Below are 13,747 nucleotides of genomic sequence, written 5' to 3'. Positions count from 1 at the left end.
TGGTGTACATGAAAGACCTACGAGTTTAGATCTTGAAATACTTAGCATACTTAGATCTGGGACTTAAGATGCTGTGACTTAAGATTCCTCTTACATACACTGTTATTAGACAGAGACAGATTGCAGAACTTGGCCTCCACCTCGCGTTTCGTCAGTTTCTCACTCTGTTGAGAAAGAGAGATATTGAAAGTGAGAAGTTATGTCATAAAAATACAGTACATTGAGGGAGCAAATTAAAGCCATAGGCAAATAAGTGAACTGTTTGAACTGTGAGCTAAAAAGAAAAACATACAAATATCATCTGTGCTGTAGATTCCTGCGTAGAGGGCACGAGTGTTGCAAAAGCAAGCTATATGTAACATACTGAGCTCAACCTCTGCATGGGTCTTAAAAATCACTGAAAAACAATGTGTAACAATAACAAATGTGTCATGGAAAACATCAGCTGCTGTCACAAAAAAGATTTAAACTAAACCTTCTTTCTTTTTCAGCGATATCAATGTGCTGTTGAATTCATGATTATAATTGATCAACAGGTGTTGATTGTTTTTTTATAACGGCAGCCCTGAGAGTAGTGTGTGACAGCTCGGACAGTAGATGTTAAGAGAACTTAACATCTTAATCCTTAATCTTTAAAAAAAAGAGAAATAAATGCTTAACTCATAACAGCATCATGCTTTACTACAGCACCACACCCGGGCATGATTTAATCCTAACATAACAGACCTGGCACAAATTTGGGGAAGTAAACAGTTTTGGTATAAACTCGCTCACCAAAGTGTCAGTGTGTGTGTCTGAGCTTACCATTGCATCACACAGAATACTGGAAGCCTGGTTTAGCTTGTCTTCTGGCACACCACTGTGCAGCAGAATGGCTCGTAGCAGACTGGTATGGTTCAGATAGAGAGTGTAATTTCTTTCCTGCAAGGCAGCATGAGACACAAAACCATTCACATGAACTACTTATGCTTGACCATATTGTAACGTTCCCCTTTGAAAAATTCCTGATTAATCCAAAGAACTGAGAAGCCACACATTAGGTAAGCTGGTATCTTTATCAGTACGGAACCTTTCCCACATTCCTGAAATGCAGAACTGTGGCGAATTAAAATTCTTAAAGGTTCTTGGTCACGTCTTGGACTGTGTGACGTTACATAATCACCTAGAGTTTACAGTCCCCTACATATGAACAAGTTCCATTCTGGGAGCTCTTCCATAAGTCCAATTTGTTCGTAAGTCCAAAAAACATTGTCTAGGTACTAGGATACGAATACAGTTGGCTATACACAGTACAAAACTAACATGTTTCATGATCTTGTCCTTGCTCTTTAGACTCATATTGAAGGTTTAACGATTCAGGTTCAAATAATGAGCAATGTCTGCCATCTTTTCACCTCGCTCCATTCTCTCAATTATCTTCACTTTTGTCTTCATTAATATTGCTTAATTAATAAGTGCTTATTAGCAGAACCAGCTTCATCCCCACTGCTTATACGCTTTCTTCCGGACATCCTGGGATGCTTACACGTGACAATGTACGCCAGACATGTGATCTAACTGCCGCATGTTCAACTTAAATGTACTTATGTAGTGAACTGTACTTTAGGAACTAAATTCAACAGGGAACCCATTCTCATTTTGGTGATATGAGAAACAAGAAATAAACAAACAAGAAATTTGTGACCTTTTCTGACTATATGATGCATTAAGAAGAGGCATTAAATACCCAAAAACTACTACAATCCACCTTCGAATTACTTAAGATACAGTATGTTTGTTTTTTCTTCTGCAACGAGATTTTACAAGTCCCAGTATGGATTAAAATTTTGTAGCTGGTTAGGATTTTTCAGAAACTCTGTCATGCCATACTTTCTAACATACATCTCAAGATTACACCAAGCCTGGATCATGTTGTGGTAAGGTCCACTACGGTTCACTGGAAACCCATCTACAATACCTTCTGTAGAATTTTCACAAGTGTTAAACCAACTCCATTCACTACATACAGTATAGATTGCTTTGTGTACCTGGAGTGCGCTGAACTCCTGGATAACCTCAGAGATGGCATAGATGGTCTCAGCGTCAGGCAGCAAACTGCTCGTCAAAGGCACAACAATGTCGAAAACACACTCGAGCAGCTCTTTGGGATGAGCTCTGTCCAGCTTCCGGGGCCTGAAGACACGCTCGATGCAGTACCTGATCAACATCAGGACTTATTAACAATGATCATATGATGTGATTACACAGCACTGTACACTGTGTGAATCACATAAGCATTAAAAAAGATGGTTTTATTTCAATGTGCATTATTCTGTATATTTTATTTTCACTTCTGTGCTGTCTAGTATATTTAAACTTACCTTTTGAGGTGTGAAATACCATTTCTGGCCACAAATCTGGCAAATGAGACCTGGTAAATAAAAAAAATATATATAAGAAAAGAGTAAAGACAAAATATAATCTAACAGGCATGGTTCTGATGAACACATTGTATAGATAAAAAATAAACTGGAGTAAAAGTAAAGTACTGGTTCTGTATTTTTACACTAGTCTTCCAGTCCTTTTAGCTAAAGTGATGCATTCAGAATTATGCTCAGTTTCAGCATCATGAACATCTTAATGCATTGTAAATGCTCATCCTGGAGCTCTCACCCTGAGGTCATAAGGAAGAGTGACCAGCATGCCGCTATGGTCCATAAAGCACGCTATCTCACAGCCTTCATAGAGCTTCCTGTTCCGGGGCAGGAGGAGTGGAGTCTGTAACCTTACTGCCCCTGAGAGAGAGAGGAAACAAAACAAGATTGACTGATATGGACCACAAGATCAGGTACGAGAGGCGTTCATGTTAAACCGGGACCTGTGATGAAATTTCTTGTAAATAAAGGTACAAAACCAATTAACTAACTTCACTTATTTTAAAGTTTAGCACATTAAGTTTGCCAAGTTTGATGAATTCAGGCACAGTGAGGTTAACATTGCTGATGGTAGCTTTATATTGCACACTGAAACAGGATAAATCTTTAAGGTACAGTAAGTGTGAGAAACAGTCTGAATGTCCCGAAGAATCTCAAGCGGTTTAAGCCCATTTCATAGGCTTTAAACAGCAACAAATCCATTGTGTCTAATTCCATCATTTATCATGTTCAGTGATGTAATATCTTCTCTGGTCTGTTTGTTTCTTAAGAGCTAAAGTTGGGTAAGTTAGCTGTTAGCATTTAGCCTTCATCACTTCTGAGTTTTAACGTTTATATCTCCAAACACTAAGGATATCATCATGAATTAATACTCTTACATATACACACAATAATTTGGTTGCTATGAAGAAATTATTTGTTGTTTTGTTCATCAGAAATGCATGTTGAAAAAAACATAAAATGGGTGGGAAAAGTCTGATAAGGTCCTCAATATAAAGCGTTAAAAGGGGTGTTTTTCCCCCCCAACCGTTTCTATGGTGTTCTGAATGGGTAGGAAAATGCACTTCCGCAAATGGCATTCTCATATAAAGCTACAGACACTGAAACAGGCGGGTTTTGAACAGGAGTGAAACAGAAGGAACATCAAGCATGCTAGAACACATGATCTAAACAGGATTTCAGATGGAAATTTAAACAGACATTCTGGAGACCATAAAGCCTTGTTTAAAAAGAAGTATAATATGTGAGCTTTAAAGTGACAATACAGCTCTTAACACCCAGATACAAAACTGGGAACCATTAACGGCTTTCCTAATCTTCTGGAACACCCAGATCGAAATGGAAAATCTCACTTTTTTACTGTAAATCAAACGTGTTCTTGTGCTTAGCAGCATCCTACCATAAAACAATGGGGCAAGCATTGAGTCATCTTGATATTAGGCAACATTAAAGACTTTCTAGTATCCAAGACAGATGGAGAAACAAAGGCCCATAACCCCACATTAAAAGAAACAGTTACGCTACTCAGCATGGATATAAAGCAAACGCTGCACAAATTGCAAACTTTGGCAGTTACACAAAACACCCTGTAATCAAAACCTAATGGCCTTAAACATAAGTGTTGTCTCATGAAAGGACACAGAACATATACATTCCCCATTACCATATATACTAGCTGTATAATCTTAAAGAACAATAGAACTACTTTTTTTTTTTAGAGTAGTATTTAAATTATAAAAGCAAAAACTTCTAAGACTTTAGCAGTATGCAAAGAGATTTCTAACAAACAATGTTTTTTACTAGCTGTGACCTTCATCATTAACTGATGGTCTGCTACACATTATATTCCAAAAAATATAAAACTCGATTATAATATATGTTAAAATCACAGCATGGCAAACAACAAGTCGCTGTATGAAAAAAGATTCCATACAATCACCTTTTTTTAATTAAGCACACAATGTGGTGGCCAATTTAAAACATTTATGTGTGAAAATGATTAATCACGCTGCCAGAACCACTCTTTCACAATCTGGAGTCATGAAATGTGTCTCTGCCATCACAGGGGAAAAAAAACTCCATAGACATGATAACTTGGTTATTTAGTACATTCGGGACATCGGCTGAATTCATTTTATTCCCACATAAAGCAACCCCACATCATAACACTCTCTGACTTTCTATCTTGGCTTTCCTGAGGTTTGTACAGTAGCCACTATGCATTATGGATGATTCGTTTTATGATCTTCCCTTTTTACCATGATGCACAAAACACTATGAAATAGGGTAAACCTTGACTCATCAATCCACAAGCCTTATTTTTATTACAGAGTTTTCTCTAATTAGTCTTACTAACAAGTGATTTTCTTATGACTACACAGCTGTTTAGTCCCAATCCACATCTCACTGTGTATATGGAAATGCTTTTGCTTTCACTACTGTTGATTTTTTTATTATCAAACTTTAGGTGTTTAGGTGATCTCCATTTATCCATTTATTATCACTCACTAATGATCTTTTTGAAATGCTGACTTTTTTTGGCCAGACGATTGTGTGGCAGTTGTATGCCATGCTTATGCTATAGGCAGACATTGACAGCAGAGTTACAATGGCGTTAATAGAAGAAAACATTTTACCATGAGTGTTTTAAACAAATATAAGTGCTAACAGTTAGTGTTCAGATTTAAAAGCAAAACAAGTGCTTCCTTTCTCGCTCATTTTCCCAGCAATGCTCAATACCAGATTAATACAATATCCAAAACAAAAAGAAACGAAGAAAGCAAACGAAACACTTTGAGGTCCCTATTTTAGTTCTATGATGCTGTTGTGTTAGTTACAGCAGGGATTGGGTTTAGCTAGTGACCTGTGAGATAACGAAGCATAATGGCACTTATGATGATGATGATGATGATGATGGTATTAGCATTAAAGTTTTATAATTGAGTCTGTCCCCAGTAATGAATAATCAATTTACCATGGTAACAGCCCCGGATAATAAAAAAAAAAAAGGGTGTGATGTGATAGATTGGATAGTTTTAAAACGGGCATGTTGAGCTCTGCTTGTTGAAAGCACTTGTAGGGGAAGAGCAAGGTGTGCTAGGTTTGCAACCCAAAAACACTGTACATATATATGGTAACTTCAGAATAGAAGTCGTCGAGGCTCTGCAAGCTTAAAAAAAAAAAACATCAAAACAGTATGTATATTTGTGTGCGGCACATCAGAATCATGTCTTAAAAAATATGTGCTCTCAAGTGGATTCATCAGCACATTAACCAGAACATGAGTGCACTTCAGATCTGCAAGTACTTACACAAGTTCTTTCTGTCTCCTAGCTTGATAGGGTCTACACTCGGCTCAAAATGTCAAATCAATCAAGCAAATTAGCCATGCCCTAAGTGATTTATTATTTTTTTTTCTTTAAAAGTCTGCTGACAACTTGCATTTAAATAAAAACTGAAAAGTTGTTTTTTTTTTATTATTAATATATCCTTTAGAACAATTTTTTGGTTATTATTTACTAACAAATCTGAAACTCAGCTGTCAAAATCTTTTAGATATTTTGTGATGACAGCATTCATTTTAAGCTCCAAAATTTTGGAAAGAGACATTCTTATTATTAATTCTAGGGATGAACTGATTAAGATATTTTGGGCCAATACCAATGCTTTTTCATTTTTGCCAGCGAAACAATGTGCTTAAACACATTTAATTACAGAAATAACTGAAATGTTTTAAAATCTTTAACCTTTTTTTATAATAAGTAAAAAGCTCATTAACCTTCTGTACAGCTATTTAATCAATAAGAAGAATCCTTTACCTGTACTGTCCAGTAAAACCGTTTTTGTGAAACATAAATAAAATCTAATTGAATATAAATGCAAAATCAATTAGAAAAATTAAATCTGAAATTCTTGCTTGTTGTATTTCCTCCTGAAACATTACTAAATCATGTCTTACAAACTGAAAATCACAGATTTTTCTCTTAGAAGTCAAATATTCCCACACAACAGACATTTTCATTGACTTGTAAAACAAGCAACACAGTATGTTTTGATTAGTATTTGAGGAATGTAGTACCGAGTCGGGCTGCAAATAACCAAAAGACGCAATATCAGCCCTTGTCCTCTATGGTCATGATTGGATTTGTTGAGAGGCTCATGACAATCAACAAAGTGATCATCAGTTAATACCGCAGATGTAGTGCCGATAAATCAGTGTATTACTGCTGAATTCAGAATTATCATAAAAGGAACTATGCAACATATTAGTGATACTGCACTACTGAATAAAATAATGACATGTTTAAGGATAGCAGATTTCCAACTGTCTTATTGTATTAGTTTAAATTAATATATTAATAAATTAATATATTATATTATCCTGGAGGTATATCAATACTTGAAAAAGGTAAATAAGTGCTCTCAGGCAGAAGAACATGCAGTACACTTTTAATTTAGTGAGTCACTCACCATGTCTTCTGAAGACCCTGGTGACTGTCTCATACACATACTGCTGCAGCTTTGCACTGTTGAAATTAAAAGTGCCCTGGGGAGGGAAAAAAAACAGCATGGGGTCAGTTAAGAAACGGTGGCTGTAAGGGGGTTTAAACATAGCTGGTATTATATGAACCAGATGATGAGGTTTTATCAAAGAAGCTACATAGAGCCATCTAGGGGTGAGGAGAGAACAATACACTTAACCAAGAGGAAATGCAGAATAAAGTCTTTAATGGAGTATGATAATGTCGAACTAAGTACGAGAGAAATATTAACACAGTTTTTGTTATTTATCAGAGGTATATTGTTAACTGCAATATAATGAAGTGTTTTGATTTCTAAGCAATCACACAAGTAGTTCATAAGTATTTGGACACTGACTCCAGCCTTTCTCCCCTCCACCCTCCTTTTACAGACTCAAAACTAATGAGACAAATGAACTATTATATTATTCAGGAACATTTTTTTTTCTAGTTTCCATGTGTTCAAGCTATCATCACAAAATGCTGAGTTTCCTTAATTAAGATCCTATTGAAATTCATCCTGCTACTCACAAGAAAAACACTAAGTGAGCCAGTTCCATTGGTTGCCATACACTTTCCTGCCATACAACAGCCAAGAAACATGTTTGACAGATGATGTGATTTGCTTTGGAATACAAGCCTTTCCTTTTCTTTCCCTTACTCTTCTCATATAATTATTATTGTACTGTTTAAGTTAAACCTTGGTTTCATCTGACCAAAGAATTGTGTTGCTTTCTAATTTAGATTGGCTTTTCGGAGAAAAATTGTCTGAAATAACGTCTGAGGAAACAGACCACACCTAGCCATAATAGAAATCTAGACTTCAGTTTTATCTTGATTTATTTTAAGTGATTTGCAAAGTCAAAAATACAAATTAGTCTACATACTTATGGACCTGACTACAAGTGCATAAGCTTACTTTACACAACTATTAAAACCAATTACACCAAACCCGTGTTCATGCTGCACTCTGGACCCAATCTTATAATGTTAAATGTATGTTGGCACCAGACCATCACATTCATATGAGGTTCTTCCCCAAACTATTGAAAGCACACACTGGTATATCATCTATTTGTATGCTGCATACAGTTTTAGGTTCCCTGAACTAAGAAGCCCAAACCTGTTCCAGCATTAGAATGCCTCTACACTGACTCCTCCTCTATCTCAGTAACCCTAAACAGGGTCCTCGGAGGGATGGAGCCTACCCCAGGAAAAACTGGGCACTAGGCGGAGTACAACCTGGACGGGGTGTCAATCCATCTCAGGGCACAAGCTTACCAATTCACCACTGCCCCCTACTGAAGACATTTGGGATAAAGTCAAACACTGGGTAAACCCCACGCCTCACCACCCATTGCTAAATGAACATGAATCCCCATAGTTACCAGGAAAGGGGAATCAACAGGGACCACCCAATATATTACAAAAACTAGGTGGCAATTCGATTTGATTCTGTTATTATCACAATTTTATAACTATCCTGATTTAAAAGTAGTTTTTTTTTTTATATTTTGTTACTTTTTTATATTCTGCCTGTAGGATTTTAAAGTGCTAAAATTTTACTACCTCAATGGCAAACATAAAATGAATAATCTATATATTTTTTGATTTTATAAAAAAAAAAAAAAACAACTTTGAGTCAGTGTGGTGATACATACTGTAAATTGCCATCTAAAAGAATAAAGAATATAAAGATATTACAACAGTAATGGGGGACTAATTAAAAAATAGGATGTTCAAAAAGCACACGTGTCACGGTCAGGTCAAATCCTATAATAACCTGGTTGCATTTAGCATGTGACTGGATAATCTGCCAAAAAAGATGGGTCTAGAATAGAACACTAGAGATGCTGTGTGTTTATACTTTGGCTTAAATCCAGCATTTTATGTTCCTTGCAGTGAAATATTATGGTAGTTCATAATCTCTGACACATACCATACTGTATATTATGATGGCATAACTTTTATAATTCTATGACATGCTTCACTAATTTGATCATCAAGCACCACAATATTTTTTTAGATCAAAAACTTTTTTTTTTTTAAATCATCTTTAAAAATGGAAGCTACAAAGCCTTTGTTAATTGGCCATTTTTACCTTGTAAATGTCAATATCATAGGTGTAGTCCATCACTGGAGAGTTGTTCTGGGAGAACAGCTGGTTCACCATGGTGCGGTAAGCCTTGCCGTTGACGTTAGCCATGGTGTGCTGGAGCACCTCATGTAGCTCCGACTCCTCCATTTGAGGAGGAGGGAGGAGATCGCTCTTCAAAAGCTCCACCGCCGTGGGCCGCAGGGCCGGGTCATGGCTCAACAGCCAGCCAATCACCTTCCTCTATACCCAGACAAGATCAGGGATGTTGAACTGACCTTAAGTGGACAATTTAAAAGAAATACAAAAAGATACACAAAAAAAAATAAAACTGGCTTCAATGCTTACCTGTGTTCCATTTTCATATTCAAAAAAATCTTCAGGGAAGTCGATGGATTCCTGTAAAGGGAATACAGAACAGAGTTAGAGTTAATGGAAACAAGTACCAATTAGAGCACAACTAATGCTTAAAGTAGATCCATGTGTGTGAGCCATGCCCTGACATGAAACCAGCACTGATTTATGTAAGTGAAGCTTATGAATTCTTAATTTACATTCACAGGTATGAATTCACGAATACAGAGATCTAATGAATAAGAAAACTTAAAGAGATACGGGCTATTGTGTGGAAGTTTCCAACTAGTACAACTGATGTAAAGAAATATAAAGGGCGTTCAAGTCAAACCAGGATTTTTGATTGTGCAGAATAACAGAGACTACCTGTATTTCTCTATATAATCCTCTGCTACACTAATGCACTTATCCAAGTGTTTCACTAGTGCGTAAATACAATAAATGTAGAAAATTCAGTAAGTAAGGATGTTTGCACAGTTCAAATGTTTTACTGCAGCAAAGAGTCTCACTCACTCATCTTCATACTATATGTGTGTATACAGTATGTACAGTATATGCATTTCAGTAGCACATTTGTAAGTCGGATTTGTTCTTAAGGCAGACAGAGTGAGTCTCCTATGCCTTTGACACAATATACAATGTAAAGCGGTATACCAATCCACTTGACTAAATCTCGGGCCCCTTTCACCACAAAGGGGGCCTTTTTGGCCACATCATATGGCCAAAAACCATAACTGCACCTAAAGAAATTAATCATTTTATATTTAACAGTGTTGTCTCTGCGCCTTTAAATCGTGAGGGGAATCCCGTCCCAGAGCCGTTTTCCACTGTATTGAATTATGAACTGTTGTTTAATGAGGATTTTCAGTATAAATTAGGATTACAGTATATACCATTAGGACAGCTTTACAGGATAGCCATTTTTTATCACTATGACTCATTTCTCCCGCACTCCCACACACGCACACATACAATATACCGGACTGTAGACATTTTATAAGTTCACCTACACACTGAAAATATTGTACATAATTATAAATATTGCTATCTGGTGCACTGCAGTGTCTATTTTTTGTACAATACACAAAAGCAAACGTTACTAAAACTGCGGTCTGTTTGGACATGGACGTTATATTCACACCAACAACAACAAAAAAAAGCCTAAAATAAAAGATTCTCTAATGTGGCTATTTAAAGACGGACAAAAATTATTTTAAAAAAAAAATACGTTTGTGGAAATCTTAAATGTGCAGTTTATTCAAGACAATGCAAAAAGAATGCATCCTCAACCTCATCCACAACTATCACTAAGACTGCAAACCATCACTGATGATAAAGGGAACAACAACCACTGTTAAGGACTAAGAGTATGCAAGTTTTTATCAGGGACCATCTAATGATTTTCTTTATAGTGATGTTTTGTTTAATGATTTGTTTAATAAGTACAACCCCATTAAGAACAAAAGAAATGTGTTTTTTCTGATGATTGATGTTCACGATTGTCTTGTTGATGATACACATCTTAAAATTCCTGCAAACCTGTAACATTTTGTATTCTTTTTTTTCCACAGCAGTTTTTTCTGACACCTTTAGATACTGTATAATTATTGCTGTGATGTTATGATTGTGGATGAAATCTTGGACATGAACTCGATCTAATCAACCAAACCCATGCATCAGCTTATCTCTGTATCTGGTACACACTTACCTTTCTGAGCTGGCTCAGGACGGAGATGCGCTCAGAAGCTGTGGTCATTGGTCTGTAGGACATCTCAAACAAGATGATCCCCAAGCTGAACAGATCCACTTTCTAAACGCCCAAAAAAATACAAATTTTAAACAAACAGAGGTCTCAATAGGTACACTATTGTTGAAAAAAGTCAAAAAATGCTAATTGTACCTGGTTATAAGTTGCTTTTGTGTTTCCTTGAACCTCTGGGCTGACATACAGGGCAGTGCCAACCATACCCGTCATGTTACCTAAATAGAAAATAAATTCCAAAGCATTGTGTGTATTAGCGTACAGAGTATTTTTAAACAAATACTAAAGATGGAAAATTTGGCTCTGCTGCTTTACCTGTTGGGTCTGATTTCAGAATGAGTCCTGAGCTGTTGTCCTCCACTTCCTGTATGCCTGAAGCCTGCGAGAGACATAGGACAATCATCATAATTTGAGATTTTTTTTTTTTAAGTGAACTCTTCTAAATAGCAAATACATGAACCATACATAGGATAAAATATCAACTAATATATCCAAAACATTGTAACAATTCTACAAATAATTACACAATTAATTACAGTACAAATGGATTTATATATAACAACTGTACATTTCAATTAAAGTAATGAAGTAATCAAGTCTGTTGTTTCTGTCAAGTAATGAAACAACAATAGGAATCAAATCAGAGCCAAGCTTTCATGATTATCGTATCGGGACACACCTGGGTGATTCCCGTCCCTAATAGGTTTACTGTGACCAAAAATTCTTCACAGCTCAATAAATCTACTGTACCGTGGTGGCCGGATGATCAGTAGCCAAGCCAAAGTCTCCAATCTTGACATGATCATGAAAGTCCAGGAAAATGTTGACGGGCTTTAAATCTCTATGGATCATTCCCTGAGGATACAGGCAGAACACGATCATGCAGGTCACACCATCAGCTGTAGCTTCACCAGTTGGTTAACCCAAGAACAACATGACCAACTATTTCTGAGTCAGTCTGGCTTTCTTTTAGGCATATATCTCTGCAACAATTTATGACTATCAAAAGTAGCAAAAGCACTAATCGACAAAAATTATGGACCTTGTGATTAGAACTGGCTGGGAAGTTAAGAAGAGGCTACCTGTTCATGAATGTACGCAATGCCATCCAGGATCTCCCTGAAGAGTCTCCAGAGGCGACTGCAGTCCTGGTAAAGACCCAGGTCTATTGTGTCCCTCAAAGTGCTTTTTTCACAGTATTCCATCTAGGGAAAGAAACGCATTGTTAAAACAAAGTGCACGGAAACCCTTACCTACAAAATGCAATTAATCTGGGACAGCAAATGTACAATTTGTAGCAATTCGTTTCAGAAAGCGTGCTCGTATATCAAAACATTGGTACAAGTGAATTCCCCCATAAAAAATAATGGAAACTTAGACAATTCATTCCACAACCCAAAATATTAATATAAAAATGATTAATACAAAATGTAGTAAAAAGTAAAAATAAAGACGAGGAGGAAGGGGCTACTGGGTAGAATGACTTTTACAGACACGTACGCGCTCTACACACTAACGAAAACAATGTGCTGTCGGGAAAACTTCTTTAATCAAGGAACCTTTCTAATGACACTAGCTTGCGCCTCGTTTTAAGGATTTTGCGGAAATGTGACGTTGCATTGTTGTTAAACAGATTAATCTCCCGCACTTCGTTGTTGTGGTACAGTTACTGAAGAACATTCACTATACTTGGACACGAATTTTAAAAAATGCTTTGAGAGGGGTATTGATATACGAGTGACGCATGCACACCGAGACCGAGCATGGGAGACGATTACCCACAATCCCACAAGAGAGAAAGAAGCATTGGCTCAGTTGTGATCACAACACTTACAAAGCACATGCGTACTACTCGTATATCAAAACCTCTCTCTTTTATTAAGTTAAAATTGAATCAGAAATTTTGCTTTTTTTGAGAAGGCTTTCTACTGTTTTTTGTAGATCGCGGCTTCAGTGATTTATGTGCTTGTGTCAGTAGAGCTGGATGCCTGTCTGTGCTTTAATACATCACAAACATGTTCAATATTATTCAGTGTCTTTCACAACAACCTTGGTAAAAGATTCCTTTTTTTGGACCTCACTTTGGCAATGTCATGCTATACATTTTTGTGTGAAGAGATATCTTAATACTGTATGCGAATACATATAATAGTGTGTCTCCGTTGTGGCAATTGTTTGGAGAAGTCCCTTATATTGGCGTTATGTTCACATGTCCACAAACATTTGCCTATATAGAGTACATCAAACAGTTTGTATTTCTAGTATGTGATCATTTTATTTCATGGTAAAGCTAAACTATACATGTCCTTTATTTTTCCTATAGAAAGACAAGTAACACCAACTCTTACACTTACTCTTACACTGCCATTTCCAAATTATGTACACTGTTAATTAAACCTTCAACACCACTGTTACATTTGAATGTTCAGTTCAGACCCACTGCCTGCATGCACTCACCTGTATGTACAGATAATGTGCAATAAGAGGAGGCTTTTCAGATATTGAGCTCTCCGTTGTGTCCACTCCTTGCCTTTTACTCAATTCTTCCTGTATGGGATACAGAAAAAAAAACTTGACTTAAATAATGAAGAATACGGCGACT

At 36.5% G+C, this 13,747-nt stretch overlaps 1 protein-coding gene across 1 annotated transcript in view; it reads right to left on the bottom strand.

The window, feature by feature from the left end:
* Positions 1-13,747, bottom strand: part of eif2ak4 (eukaryotic translation initiation factor 2 alpha kinase 4) — a 66,578-nt gene that overhangs the window by 32,291 nt on the left and 20,540 nt on the right. The window contains exons 14-27 of the mRNA XM_053509339.1: positions 13,603-13,692; positions 12,228-12,350; positions 11,896-12,000; positions 11,461-11,524; positions 11,284-11,363; positions 11,092-11,193; positions 9,378-9,428; positions 9,036-9,272; positions 6,885-6,960; positions 2,653-2,774; positions 2,361-2,410; positions 2,028-2,196; positions 805-921; positions 99-164 (exon numbers count right to left, since the gene is read on the bottom strand). Coding sequence (XP_053365314.1) covers positions 99-164; positions 805-921; positions 2,028-2,196; positions 2,361-2,410; positions 2,653-2,774; positions 6,885-6,960; positions 9,036-9,272; positions 9,378-9,428; positions 11,092-11,193; positions 11,284-11,363; positions 11,461-11,524; positions 11,896-12,000; positions 12,228-12,350; positions 13,603-13,692 — 1,452 coding nt within the window. The remainder of the gene's footprint in view (positions 1-98; positions 165-804; positions 922-2,027; positions 2,197-2,360; positions 2,411-2,652; positions 2,775-6,884; positions 6,961-9,035; positions 9,273-9,377; positions 9,429-11,091; positions 11,194-11,283; positions 11,364-11,460; positions 11,525-11,895; positions 12,001-12,227; positions 12,351-13,602; positions 13,693-13,747) is intronic.

The sequence above is a fragment of the Clarias gariepinus genome, chromosome 13 (assembly GCF_024256425.1).
Source record: "Clarias gariepinus isolate MV-2021 ecotype Netherlands chromosome 13, CGAR_prim_01v2, whole genome shotgun sequence".
Classification (NCBI taxonomy): domain Eukaryota; kingdom Metazoa; phylum Chordata; class Actinopteri; order Siluriformes; family Clariidae; genus Clarias; species Clarias gariepinus.
This window is presented reverse-complemented; position numbering and strand designations above follow the sequence as displayed.